General features: G+C 38.4%; 1 protein-coding gene across 1 annotated transcript; it reads left to right on the top strand.

Moving 5' to 3' along the window:
• Positions 1–702: 702 nt before the first annotated feature.
• LOC128737815 (myosin-2 heavy chain) lies at positions 703–11,817 on the top strand. The gene is made up of 5 exons (XM_053832552.1): positions 703–757; positions 8,808–8,950; positions 9,020–11,296; positions 11,360–11,506; positions 11,569–11,817. The coding sequence occupies exons 1-5, from the start codon at positions 703–705 to the stop codon at positions 11,815–11,817; spliced, it is 2,871 nt and encodes a 956-aa protein (XP_053688527.1).
• The last annotated feature ends 2,780 nt before the right edge of the window (positions 11,818–14,597 follow it).

The following is a 14,597-nucleotide window of genomic DNA, read 5'->3' as shown; positions in this document are numbered from 1 at the left end:
ACGCATTAAGGTCCTGCCTATTCGGATATGTACGTACTGCGCTAGTCTTCGTCGTGCAGGAAACGTTTTCTTTGAAATTAAAAAGACCACAGCAAGTACAGTAAAATTTCAAAGAAGACGGGGTTATTCCCCCTTCCCGATTGTCGTTCAAGGGAGCCGACCGAAGCGGAACAGGATGATGCGATCAATGTGTGAGTGCGTCTTCTAGACTACCGTTTGTTCTCTTTCGAATGCCAAAAGCAGGGAATGTACGTTATGCGCCTAGGCTGGGGTCCTCATTTCGATTTAGACCATTGCAGTAGAACATACGCAGAAGGAACAGTGGCCGTTCACTGATTTCCTAGGTTCATCATTCATACACAGAAAGCCAACAAGAAAGACAGATCGTGTTGAGGGAATTTAAACGGCCGTTATGGATTAGGCGCGAAACTTTATCTCGAGAATAGAAAGAAAAGAAAAAATACGTTAGGGATTTGTTCGTTTTGCAATAGTGCCGGAATTTTATAAGAAAAGAAAAATTTGTTTAATTTTGTCAGAATTATAATTTATATCCCATGTTTCAATGTCACCACGCGAAAGTCAAAGTCTATTCTAAAGTTTAGTGTGTTGATTTATCCATTTATTGTTATTGAAAATAAGTTATTGAAAAAAGTTTCATTTTAAGTTTGATCGAGTCAAATCGATACCAAAAACCCGTTATAAATGTTGAAGATGTCATTCTCGAAGGCAAAACTGAAGAGATTTAACGACGTTCCAGGTAAGTGAAAGTAAAACGTGCCGTAGAAGCGAGTTTATGGATTACAGACCGTTTTTGTGGAGTTGTTTGGATTTCCAACAAAAGTTTTTTCGGTGCTTTCTGTGTTTTGAAGTGGTTTTACTAATGTGAAAATGATTCATATTTAGGTTGATGATTGATAAAATTCGTTGGTTTTACTTCTGTATGTTTAAGAAGTATTACGCAAGCCAATTGAAAATACGTTTAATTCCGATAGAATGACCCGACATGGATAAGTTCTCAGTCAAAATTTTTCCCCTGCTTAAGAATTATAACTGAATGCAATGCTGGAAACAATTGGAATGCCTGCAAACCGTGGGAAAGTTTCCGCACCCTACTTGATTGTGCGTTATGTTTAGTGAGCCTTACCTGTGGCAAGAAAATCTAACCCAGCAAGTAAACATAACGCAATGCAATAAATAAGTAGCGCAGGACGCAATACATAATATTATAGGAGAATTCGGGTACGGTGGCCTCCTGATGGATGATGTTGCAGCATCTTTCCGTTTTTACGTCAGAACTAAAAATTGATTGTTACCAAATTGAGTGCTGTCAAAGATAAATCTTTTGACGATTTAATAATTATTTCAACAGTATCTTAACCGGGATCAGGCATTATAGTAACTAAACACATTTTAGTTTTGCAAAATTAGTGAACATGTGGTAAAAATGTGGAACTCACATTAGATGGTCACAAATCTTAGATTATTTTGTAGCAAAGCTCAGCCATATCAGGATCATTTATGCCCGATTATATGGCATTCGAATGACATTTAAAACAGATATTTTTTATGCTGCTTCTTGGAACATTTTACATATAGCACGGGAAAGGCACAATGAAAGGCTAGGCTAACCAAGCAAATTTAAACCCGAAAGGACCATCGACTTGATCGAAGCAGTGAAGGGAAACCATTAAGCATTAAAAACATTTTTTTTTTTCGATTGGTATTTCTATACGTGTTGCAGTGTGGAGGTATTTGAGAATTTCAAACATTAGTGTATAATATAATGTATAATCAAGAAAACTATGATCTTTTCAGTATTGACTGCATGAGATATATTGAACATAGAAAGAAATGTGCACAAAATAAACATTCTCGAAAGCATTTTGAAACGGAGAAATGATGAGAAATGCAAGTTCTTACTGTCTAACTGGTCTGACCATAATAGTTATGGTAATCATGTTACTGACTGACCAGACGGTCAGCATAATAGGAAATTTTTTTGAAATCCACGATTTTCAGTGGAGAATATGCACACGAGGCTAACGTAGAAAGAGACCACATAAAGGCACAAGTCTTCTTCTTGGAGTATACGCGGCTTAATAAAATATTGTCTGAATTCGAAAAGTAAGACAATTACGGTATTTTTGACAAAGGGAGCTCAATTATAGGTACTCAATTGAAACTAGTCAAAATCCCTGTGAAGTGTACAACCTCCGATTTTGAGTGAAAAATTTGTCCTATTTCGGCTACTTGCTATCATTAACCAAATTGTTCACGGCAGCAAATAATTTACTTTTGATTTTCACTTACGAATTAAGAAAAATGTTACGCAAAGACGGTTACTACAAACAAAATTTCAAATTAAAAGACAAAGTACCAAATCGAACGGTTCAAAAAGCCATCGAATTATAATAACTTGTACAGCCCTGCCTTGTACAGCCTTGTACAATGTTTCACCTGTGTGATCAGTAAAGAAAATCATTTCCGTTCTAAAAGGTTTTTCGTAACGTCCCGAGAAAAACGCAGGCACCTATTTCAAATCCAACGTGCATTTCAAACGATTAAATAATAGAAGAAATTGATCATCCGGAATACCGCTTGCTGGGGGAACTCCTACTATGATGACTTCCGCTTAGCTTTTGTCCGAATTTTTATGCTAGTCATGCTATCGTATCGGTCATTTTAGGAGCAACATATGAAATCGTCGATATATGATGATAAAACGAAAAAAAAAAACGGGGAGACAAATTCCGTTATCGATGATATAAAATTTTATACTCATTTATTGAATAGATTGTTAACTTGTGTTGTTTGGATTTTGAACAAAGTGTCCTGCTGTGCTAGTTTAATGTTGGTATTAAATTGGTATAGTGAAAATAATCTAACTAAATCTTTAGTTCGGAGACAGATATAAATCTAAATTGTCGTTTCTTTTGGTGTACGAGAAGGCGCCTATCATTGACAAATTAATACCTATTTATTTTAGTCCATAAAATAAAAAAGGTGTAACGTGATATGATATGAAAGAGCTGGATGATCAAAAATGATTCTCATAGAGTCTCAGGGTTCTTTGCATTGAAATCGTATGAAGAGGTTCTGCAGAAGATTCGTACAAAATGCCTTGCCTATAGGTAGAACCAGGATTCTTGAATAAGTATGCAACAGTTGGAATTTCCGGGATATCTATAACTGGTAAAGGAACCGAACTATGAAATAATAATCCTCGGGATTCTGAAAGCAGAGATCCTGATGTGTTAGTAAGTGAAACCACTATCATTTTAAGGACTTACCCATGTATATGGGTAGACTTATAGTAGATCCAAATTTTATTATTAAATGTATTTTACTCTAATGCTGTTGACGAAGAGCCAAAAAGGGCTTGGTGGATCTGCATGAGTACGCGTTTGCACGCATTCTTCAGATTTAGTTTTTCGAAAAATACTATGTCTCAGCTTAAAAAATATATATAAAAAAATAACGAATATGAAGAGACTAACTGTCAAAGTGGGCGTATCAGACAACGCAGTTTGTTTCTTAAATCGAACATCCTAGCGAGCAGTTAGCTTCGAGGTACGATGGTCTAACAAACCAGTCGTCGTATGTTCGAATCTCGGCTAGGCAGTGCTTGCTAGATAGAGTCAGTGGGATCGTTACTCTGGCCCCGTAATTTTCCTGTACTCTAAACAGCCGGCTGCGAAGTCTGTCGATAAAGAAGGATAATGTCTAATGACGGTTTAAGCCCACGGCTTTGATTTTTTACTAGCGAGCAGTACAAAGTGCGCAACATTTCGGAGACCTGAAATTTATTACCAATCTTTAATATCATTCGAGTTGCTTTGTTGTTGTCTAAACCTTATTTGTTCATCCGATATCTCTCCGAGATCAGCAACCCTATCACTACATTGCACCTTTGATCATTGATAAGCTAATCATACACCAACATATGTTTTTTCGGGAGAAACTGATGGCGGTACCTTTTGGAATGCTTCATACAGTCATACAGTTGCAATCGCGCCATTCAGTCGATCAGTTCTTGAAATCTCAGACAATCTTCGGAGTTGCGAATGCTCATGTAGATTTTAACAGCATTTGCAAAAAGAAATCTTACGCCGACTATTAGTCTGGATATGTCGTTTGTAAATGAAGATAACAATAGTAACCCTAACGTGCTACCCTGAGGTGTCCCCGAATTGTTTTGAAACCAACAAGATAGAGATGCAGTCAGTTTTACTGTCATCCTAATCCTACCGTCTTGCAGGTAGATAGAAACTTAACCAGGCATTTGAACCAGCAGAGACATTCAGCTTATTAAGTTCAGCCAGCGGAATTGGATGGTCTTCACAATCAAATGCTGCTTTTAAATCAGTATAGCCGGCATCTGCCTGATAATACTGGTCCATTGTACGCAAGTATAGTGAGGTAAACTCCAGCAAATTAGTTGATACGGATCTTTCAGGAACAAAGTCATGCCGTGATCTATAGATATGTAGCACCAGAGATGCCTGTTAATATAACACCATGCCTATAAACAATTACCTCCAAAAATTTTTAACAAGCGCACTAAGAAGTGGTTCCTCGGTAGCGTTCGACATTACGTTTGTCTTTTTTTTTTGAACGCAGAAAACATAAAGGGGGGCTTCCAATAACTGGGAAATTAAATACATTGCTTGCAGAAATTGCTTAATGATGCGATTGTCAATTTAGAAATTTGACAGCAGGGATGCTATGCGGTCCAGGGCAATAACTGTGAATAATCATGTTGTAACATCAATAACTGCTAATGTTTCATCTACAGTCATCTACAATACTTTTCTATGAAGTACACTCATTACTGAAAGCTCCAGAGAAATATTCAATGAACATAACACATTTACGGTTTATGGTAAAACATCGTCGTTGTCCAGATATACACTAGAAGGTAAACCACCTTCCTTACGTGTTGAGTTTGCAACTTTGAAAATGTTTTCGGATTAAACCGAAGACTACGCTTTGTTTCCTGTACGTAGCTCAGATAGAGTCTCTTGTTTAGAGTTTTATGTTTCCGACTTGCTGTTGTAAAGCGTAAACAATTGAGAAATTTTATTTCTACGATAGGCGTGAAGAGCAGACTTTCTTAAACGATTTACACCGTACAGTCTTGCTTCATTTTGCTACGCCGTCAATCCTTGAACCTTTTGTTTTTCATACGCTTGAAGTTACAAATCTTTGATAAGGCTTTGATCAAATGGAAGATTGCGAAACATTGAGCTGTTGATTGTGCTAATTGTCACGCATCGAAAAATTCTCTCACTAGTTTAATCACCTTGATCAGCAGATAAGCGGCGAACATAATTTTTACGGATTTGTTCTAGATTGTACGACATTCTCATAAATGGAGCGCTTCCAGCTTTAGCGACTTTCTGGATACTCAGTTCGCCGATAGGTTGCGAATGCTCGTAGTTCATCCTTTTACTCTATGCATCGTTCTCATAAAGATAGACTTAAGCACATGAAATTCTAAAACAGTCAGTGCTTGCAAATCCCTGTCCAGCATTGACCACGTCTCGGGTCCGTAGAGGACTAAGACCAGTAGTCAGCGTTTTGTTCATAATACACTCAGTATGGTGAAGCTTATCCGACCTTAGGGTTAAGAAGAACCCTTAGAACCCGAAGTCTACAAATTCGTCTACCACCTCGAACTCGTCCCCATCGATTATAACACTATTGCCTTCGCTCTATCACGATAGTTTCCACCTATTAAAAGTTACTTGGTTGTTGACATATTCACTATCAATTCCACCTTCTTTGCTTCACGTTATAGCTTGGCATGCTGTTCAGCAGCCACTTTATACGTACTTCCGATATAACAAAATGCCCATGTCATCAGCGAAACAGATAAGCTGACTGGATTAATTGTAGATCGTAGCTCGAACGCTTTATAACACCTACTTGTGCGACGGAGGCACGAAATATCATCACCTTGTCGAAGTCTCTTCAAATGAGCTTGACAACGTGCCCGATACACTCACACTCCATCCATCGTGGATTAAATCAGTCTTGTTAACTTTCCATAGCTCTTCATAATCTATATTATCATATGCGGCCTTAAAGTTGATGAAAAGGTGGTGCGTAGTGACTTGGTATTCGCGATTGTATTTTTGATCGATCTGCCGTAACACAAAGATTTGGTTCGTTGTCGAGCGCTCGTCTATAAAATTGGCTTGATAACTTTCTACATGCCTTATTGTTCTTGAACTGCTAGATGGCGTCGATCATTTCACCTACTGGAAGAGTCGACACGTCGCCATCATCTACGTATTATCCATTTCTTTCAAGCGGCGCTTTTTATCCAGGAAAACTGGGTTTGATGTCTTTCGATCTGTATCGCTCTCCGTTTTGACGGGTCCGCTGCTGCAACATCGACGCCCGCACTGCATTCTTCTCGTTTAACATGGTCTGGCATTTTTCATAGAACCAGTCGTTAGGTTGATTCCTCTCCATGCACCCAATCGCAGGTAGCTCGAGTCGTGTTAGATTGTATCGTGGCGGGCAACAATATCGAATGTTGGTAACAACAGAAAGTCTTTTGTGCACTTTAACCATCAAAACGTTGTGATTAGAGTCGGTATTTGCACCGCGATAGGTTCAAACGTCGATAATATCCTAGAAGTGCCTTTCGTCAATTAAAACATCGATTGGCGATTCGGTCTGTTGTGGGGATCTCCAGGAGCCTCCCATATTGAAGGCTATGCCGGAAGTAGGTACTTCGTATGGGCATATATTTGGAAGTGACGAAATTAATAAGTCGAAGACTGTTTTTTCGTTCGTAATCGCGTGTGCACTGAACATAAAAATAACCGGTCTGAATTCCTCCTCCAGGCCAACTGAGTGGTAAGGTCTCCCATGACGATTTTGACGTCATGTTTTGGGCAGTTGTCATATTCACGGTTAATTTGCGCGCAAAAAATGTTCTAATCGTTTTCATCACTTCCTCTAATCTCTAACATGCAAACACCAGTAGTTTTTGGCAAATAAGAAAAAAAGGTTTTGTTATCACGCAAATACAAAAGATAGTTTAAATACGCAAACTGAATCTTATTTTTTGCATATATTTTCCGCCACTAGGGCCTAAACTACTCTATCCTAAAAGTCTTGAACAAAATTGGAGTGTTTTAGATTTTTGAAGTTATGCGATTTCCCATTTTATACTGTTTTAAATAGCGTTGAATAAGTCCGAGATAATCGCACAATTTGCATTGACGTTTTGTGGAATAATGTGACTGAACTTTTTAATCGTCCTTAAAAAATTTATTCAAGATTTGAAATTTACCGACGAAGCCAAAATGTATATTTCCGTTTTATTATATCAATGTGTTTAATCTTAAATATTACTGATTTTACCAAGTAGAAGTTTTTAAGATTAGGCTGGGTTAGGTTAAATTAAAATGATAATTCTAGGATAAACAAAAATATGAATATTTTGTATCTACAAAGTACTGCCTGTTTTCTGTATGATCTAAAATTATAAATTATCGGTTGTTTAATGAAAAAATCAAGCACAATTTTGTTTCCAAACTCGACAGAAGAGTTGACAGTTAGTCAACTGTCGAACAAATAATGACCAAAAGACTTTTTTTTAAATAGATTGAAGCCAAAGAAATTATTCGCAACATCATTGAAATATGAGCCATCATTGCCTTTTAAATAGAAGACTGCAACGCCAGTACGAACACACAGTCTCCTACTGTGTGGTGGAAGGGTCACTCCGGGCGGGAGCGAAAAATTTCGGTTTCAAACCATTAATTTTACTGTATGTACTTTTGTCCTTCTTATCACCGCCGTCAGGACAGTAAGTGTGCTGCGTTGCAGCCGCACGCGACATAATGTTTCTGTGTGTCTACTGAATTTGGTTCTAGGTATAAAGAAATATATTTGGACAGATGTGACTTCGGTGCGGTCCATTTTTTTTCTTGACTGCAACTGTCTCAAGAGCCAGCTGCCTGTCGCTGATATATGGTATTCCGAAACAGTTTCTCATAAACTGTTTTTTCTTCTTCAACGATTCGTCAAGGATAATACAAAGACTGGTTCATGAGAAAGTGATTAGAAAATAATTTTAATACTTTCACACGTCAGCTCACGTTTACCGGAAATCATACAAAAAAATCTTTCAGTATTGTTCCCCATACAGCGGAAGATGATGATGATTAATTGTTCTAACTCGTAACGCACGGGTACGGCTGAAGGTTTATTTCTGAGTCCCGCCCACACTAGCTTGTGGCACACAAGCAAGGGTCAAACGGTTGTGGTCCCAGGAGAGCTATACACTGTAATTAGCGTCACAAGTATGAAGCAAGAAAGGCTCAAGGAACGATAGAAGGAATTTAATTCGTCACGCTTGGTTGGTTTTGAACGGCAGCAACAGTCAACGGACAAACCTAAAGGGAACACCTTTTGTAAACGTGAGTGACCTTACTTGCGTTTGCGTTGTTCCATATGTATCCAGATCAGTAGATAAAAAAACGTTGGCGCACATTGCCATCACGCTGCTGACACAATGAGGAAGATAAGCGAGGGGGACATTACAGGAAGTGATCAAATTAGACCGAAAGGTGCTTCGTGAAAGTTATGATCCATGTGCTAGTATTTTATATTGACTAATATCATGCAAACAGCCACGTGTGCCACGTACTTGCGTGTGCCGCTGCTGTAGATTGAGAGCTTTAGATTATTATAATTAACTGAAGAATTGTCATGCACTTGCAATCATAATGTAAATAGTTTAGCCTTGTTATTTAGTTGTATTTTCTTTTTTTTTCAATTCACAGTCGTTTCATCTCCTTCACCGTTTGTCGAACCAAAAGAAAAGGAGCCCACCAAAAAGTCGAAGAAAGATGGAAAAATCAAGATGGGCAGCCTGGACGCCGAGTCCATTAAGACCACAAAAAGTGCTCTTAGCTTGTTTAGAACGGTAAGTCTGCTGCTGGACTGATTGTGTTGTAAACGTAAATTCTAAATTCATTTTTCTTAACATTTTCAGCCATCGCTACCACGGCGACTAAAGTTCAAACACATCTCGGACTTGACGCCGAAGAAATCTTCCTCCAAAGGTGAGCCCACGGAAAAGAACCGCCGGCAGTTGGATCTCGTTGCGCTGGAAACGAAACCCCTGGAAAAGGGCGTTGATTGTGGCACCCAAAAGTTACCGCCGATTGTTCAACTATACAACAAGATTGACGTCAATAAGGAGGCACTGCAGCGTGCACGGGAAGAGAACGACCAGCTGAAGGTACGGGTTCAACAGTTGCAGGCTGAAAAACAATGTGCCGAGATGGAGCGCTGCAACCTGTTGGCCGAGAAAGACAATCAGATCATGCTGCTGGAGCGGGAGTTGACCAGTATCACCAAGGCCGACGAATTACTGCAGCAGATTGCTGAAGGTTGCCTGGAGAAGGTGAAACAGAACGAGCAAGAGATAAAGGAGCTGCATCGGGATTATGAGAGAAAACTTGACGATGTGCATGATTCAAAGGTGAAATTAGAAATGAAATACGAGGAACTGGAACTGAAGTATAACACACTGCTTGATGACTACATAGTGGCTGAGGGGGAAACTTATTTATTGAACGAAGAACTGATGGCAATGCGTGAGATTTTGGAAGCGCATGATTTGGAATTGCAGAGGAAAATAGAAGAACTGAAGGCGATGGAGCAAACTTTACAGAAGTTCAGCCGGGATAGTGAGGAACTGAAAGATCAGGTAAATTATTTCCGTGCTCAAGCTGAAGAAGATATGATGCGGTACGTGGAGGAAAGTCGGGTCACTATTCGTGATATCGATGATCTGAAAAAAGAAAATCAAACACTACTAGCTCAGCTGAGCGAGAAAAATACTATTGTTGAGGCGATGCAGGAAGAGTTGAACGAAAATCAGTTCCAAATGGACGAGATAAGAGATGACTTGAGAAACGATTTCAACCAGGAGCTCAGCGCCGTAATTAAAAAATACGAACAACAACTCGCGACGACCAACGAAGTGAACGAGATGAAAATTAGAGAGTGTGAGTCGATATTCGTTCTCGAGAAATCTAAGTTGATCAAAGAACAAACAGATAAAATTAAGAAACTGGAGAAAAATCACTTGAGGGAGATCGAACAAATTGGCGAGCAAGCTGAGGAGAAAATCCGAATAGCGGAGGTGCAAAGTGAAGAACGCATCAAAGCTCTAGAGCTCTCGATTCAAAGTTCGATAGCGAACGCATTGGCAAAGGAGAAATTAGTTTGGCAAAAAGAGTTAGACAAATGCCAAAAAATTGCCGAAACAGAAATCATGCAGTGCGAGTTCGAGAAACGTGATCTGAAAGCTTTGTGGGAAGCTTCCAACGAGGTGATCAAAGAACATGAAAACAAAATTAACGAGTTGGACAGAAAATTGCGAACTGAAATGGGTACTAATGGCAAAACAAAGGATGAATACGAAGCAGAACTTAAGGAAGCGAAAAAGGAAAATTCTCGCTTACAAACGGAAAAGTACAACTATCAGCTAACGCTCAACAACACTCGATCGACGGTAAACATTCTAATGGAACGTCTGAAGAAGTCAGATAGCGACGTGGAACTCCTAAAATCAGAGCTTGATGCCTTGCTGAAAAGCAAATCAGAAATGGAAACCGAAAACAATAAACTGCGAGAGGAGATGGATGAATACCGACGGGTTTTAACGGCGCTTCGCTTGTCCTCTACCCAGTTGGAAAAAGAAATGCGTGATAAGGAGGAAGTGTTTGAAAAAATCATGACTTCTGAAGAGGACGCGATAATGACGGTTTCACAAATCGGTAAATTGTTTAGCGATAAAATGGAAGAAAGCATATCTCGATACCTGGACATGTACGACGAACTAAAGAAAAAGTATGAGGCCCGCGAAGCTTACATTCAGGACATGAAGACACTGCTTGATGAGTTTGCAACCGGCATTGAACTGGCTCGAATCGAGTTGGATACCAAGGATAAGAAAATCTTCGAGCTAGAAAATGAAAATAAGGACATCAAGCTGGAAAACATGACATTCAGGTTCAAATGTGAACAGTTTGAGAAATATCAGAACGAAGAGAGGCGCTCGCAGTCAACACCGGAAATGCCAAACCGAACGGAAGACGAGCAGTTGGTTTCCAATTTTTTGATTGAAAACATCATCAACCAGCTGGAAAAGGAAGGAGGAAGCCACGCCCTGAACAGTGAACATATCGAGCTATTTCAGGAGGTTATTGAATGTGATACCACTAAAGATGAAGCTCGAATGGCCGAGTTAAACGAAAAAGTATGTTCTAATTATATTTTGCATTTTGTATTTTTTTAAAACATTTTTCCTCCAACATTTCAGCTCAAGTCAACAGAAGAGAAGCTGAAAATCGTGGAACAATTCGCTAAAGAAACCTCTGACAAATACACCGAGCTGCTGGAAAATCAGAACAATCGGCAGAAGATGAAAAGTATCGAAGGCAGCAAGGATCACCAGCAGTTGAAAGCGGTAATATATTCTAAACCTTGGATTGAACGACCATTCCTAACTAAACTCGAATTTCTTTGCAGAAAATTGCAAAACTTCAGGAAGTCAACAAAAAACAGGAAAACACCATAGCCGGACTGCAGCAACAACTTTCGTGTTATGATTCACCGCAGAAGTTGAACGTGTCAGGCAAACTGTACGGTGGTGTTGGCAGTCCCAAAACTCCCAAGAAGCTGATTGCTTCGCCTTATCCCGGCAAAGAGAACCGCTCACCAGCGACGATTGCCGTCTACAGTCCTCGGACGAATGCGTTGCGTCCTAGAAATAACTGAAACTATTACCAATCCTAGAAAAGGATGGATTATAAATAAACAATTTGCTTTTTCATTATGAGGCAAGCCGTATGTGCATACCCCTGCGGCTTACAGTAAGAATTTTGGTTTAAAACTTTAGTCGTCAAGCGATATTTATTTAAGGTCTAAGAAAACTTACACAGTTCGTAGATGAAATAGTGCTTTGTCTGGGTGCTCAAAGATTTCCATTGGGCTGGTTCAATAGACACAAAGTGATAACCGCGCTCTGGAATACTATCTAATACTGGGGAGAACAATAGGCAAAGTTCCTTCGCAAAGCAAAAATAAAAAGATGAAAAAGAACGGATATTTAAAAAAACAAAATACAGCCCAAAATATAGTCAAATAAAATCTGTTTCCGCAGTTTCTATACTCATTAAGCAAATTTTGATTGCAAAAATTGATGACTGTCACATACATATTTAATGAGAAGAATCAAAAAATATATTCATTGGTTGTAGAAGAACGTTTCACCGAACTCCCACTTCTTCGCCCATTACTAAAATGCTGCTTTCTACTTTTTTCCCACAAAACTCCAAAGAATATGCGCCAATTTCCTCGTACTTTCATTTTGTGCGCGGGCATAGGTATTGTTTTCGATACGAACAAAAACAGATAACCCTTCGGCCCATGTTGCAGGATAAATTTAAATTTCTACCAATTTCATACAATGAGTAGTTTTTCTTGGCAGCCTTGGATTGATTCGCAGATAACTATAAAGTTAAAATGATTTTCAACAAAAATTAAGGTGACAAAAACTTTAAAAATAATTGGCAATGGTCTAAATTTAATGTAAAACAAAATGATATCTAGTGGTGTCACCTGAGAGTCCAGTTTCAAGGAAAATTTTCAGACTAATCTCAAGTTTTTAGTCTTGACCTTGAAATGCGGTCATACATATACAGGCCGGACTCGATTATCCGGGGATTCGATTAACCGGGGATTCGATTATCCGGGGATTCGATTATCCGGGTTTTTAGACTCGATTATCCGGGTGAAAAAAAAAATTATTTTTTTTCAGTGATTTATTTTAAACCTTAATGTTATAGTTTTCATGCTACATGATGATTCCAACTTGATAAGTATTGATGCACCTCCCTAAAGCTACAAAATTCCTTTCTTATATTCCTTTTATCGGCGAACAAAACAAAAATAAATCCTGTGATGATGAAATCAATTTTTTTACTTAAAAATCATCATCATCATCACCATTACCATCATCATCATCATCGTAATCATCAATAAAAAAATTGCATAAAAGGAATTTTAGGGGAGATTGATCAATAATAAAAAACGTTTATAATACCTAAATATTGAAAAACATAACATACAAAAAATAATATGGTACCAAAAAAAAAAAATCAGTGGAAAAAATTGTAAGAAAGGAATTTTCTGACTGTTGGGCAGATACATCAATAATAAATAAAACATTTCTGATACCTAAAAGTGAAAAAACTTGACATGCCTAAAAAATTTTTGTACCAAAAATGATGTTTCGATTATCCGGGTGATTCGATTATCCGGGCTGAAAATAAAAATTGTCACCCGGATAATCGAGTCTGGGCTGTATATTAATATTTTTTTGAAACGATGGCTCTACAATTGATGAAGGGACGGTAGGGGAAAGAAATGAAAATTTTTTGGCGAAGGAGGGGAAGAGCGGAAAGGAAGGGGGGGGGGGGGGGTATTGGTAGCTATGCTTGACAAGTAGTCATTTTGACTCCTACCTTTTGTCCTTCCAGCATTGGACAAAAGGTAGGAGTCAAAATGACTACTTGTCAAGCATAGCTACCAATACTCCCCCCCCCCCCCTTCCTTTCCGTTCTTCCCCTCCTTCACCAAAAAATTTTCATTTCTTTCCCCTACCGTCCCTTCATCAATTTTAGAGCCATCGTTTCAAAAAAATATTAAAATTTTCAGTTTTATGTGGAATCCAATTTCAAGTCCCATTCCATGTGTCCCATTTCAAATGCCATTTCATGGTCCATTTGAGGTCTCATTTCAATCTCAATTTTAAATCCAATTTAAAGTTCTGTTTTAACTTAAAGTTTAGATTCAATTTCATGCCTCAAAGTTCAAAATTAGGCTAATTATAAAGCTAATTAGCTACGTAAAAAGTCTAATTTAACCAACAAATTCACAAATTCATGTACAATTATAACTTTAATTTTGCGCTCAATTTTGGGTTCGATTTGAAGTAAAACTTCTAGTTTAATTTGAAGTATAGCCAATTCAGTTAAGCCCAAGTTCTGTTCCAATTTCATGTTCAATTTCAAATTCAATTTAAATCTCATTTCAAGTCCAATTTAATACTCAGTCTCAAGTAAATTTTGAAGTCCAATGTACAATCCCTCTGTTACTTTGTGGTAGGTACTTGGGTGAACCAACTAACGGCTGAAAGCCCCATTAAAAAAAGTAAATAAATAAATACCTAAATAACTTCGAGGTACGATGCTGGTCTAACAAGCCAGTTGTCGTATCTCGTCTGGCCGATGCTACTAGAGTCAGTAGGATGGTTACGCTAGCTTGTAATTGTTCCGTACGCTAGTAGTCAGCTGCGAAGTCTGTCGATAGAGAGGTCAAGTCTTAAAGACGTTTACAACCCAAGGCTTTGATTAAAGGTCGATTTGTCATCTAATACCGAATAAAATTTTCAATTTTAAGTCCAAATTCGAAGGTAGGTGCCCCACCTTCTGTTTGTGTCTCGACATGCCAATGTTTGGAGGTTACCAAATTAGACAAAACCACAGATCGGTCAT

This window comes from Sabethes cyaneus, chromosome 2 (genome assembly GCF_943734655.1).
Source record: "Sabethes cyaneus chromosome 2, idSabCyanKW18_F2, whole genome shotgun sequence".
Classification (NCBI taxonomy): domain Eukaryota; kingdom Metazoa; phylum Arthropoda; class Insecta; order Diptera; family Culicidae; genus Sabethes; species Sabethes cyaneus.
This window is presented reverse-complemented; position numbering and strand designations above follow the sequence as displayed.

Bases quoted from the DNA above. Each gene is read 5' to 3' on its own strand.
- LOC128737815 (XM_053832552.1), top strand. From the start codon at position 703: ATGTTGAAGATGTCATTCTCGAAGGCAAAACTGAAGAGATTTAACGAC. The intron at 8,951-9,019 runs GTAAGTCTGCTG...TAACATTTTCAG, and splicing joins CTCTTAGCTTGTTTAGAACG to CCATCGCTACCACGGCGACT. The intron at 11,297-11,359 runs GTATGTTCTAAT...CCAACATTTCAG, and splicing joins TGGCCGAGTTAAACGAAAAA to CTCAAGTCAACAGAAGAGAA.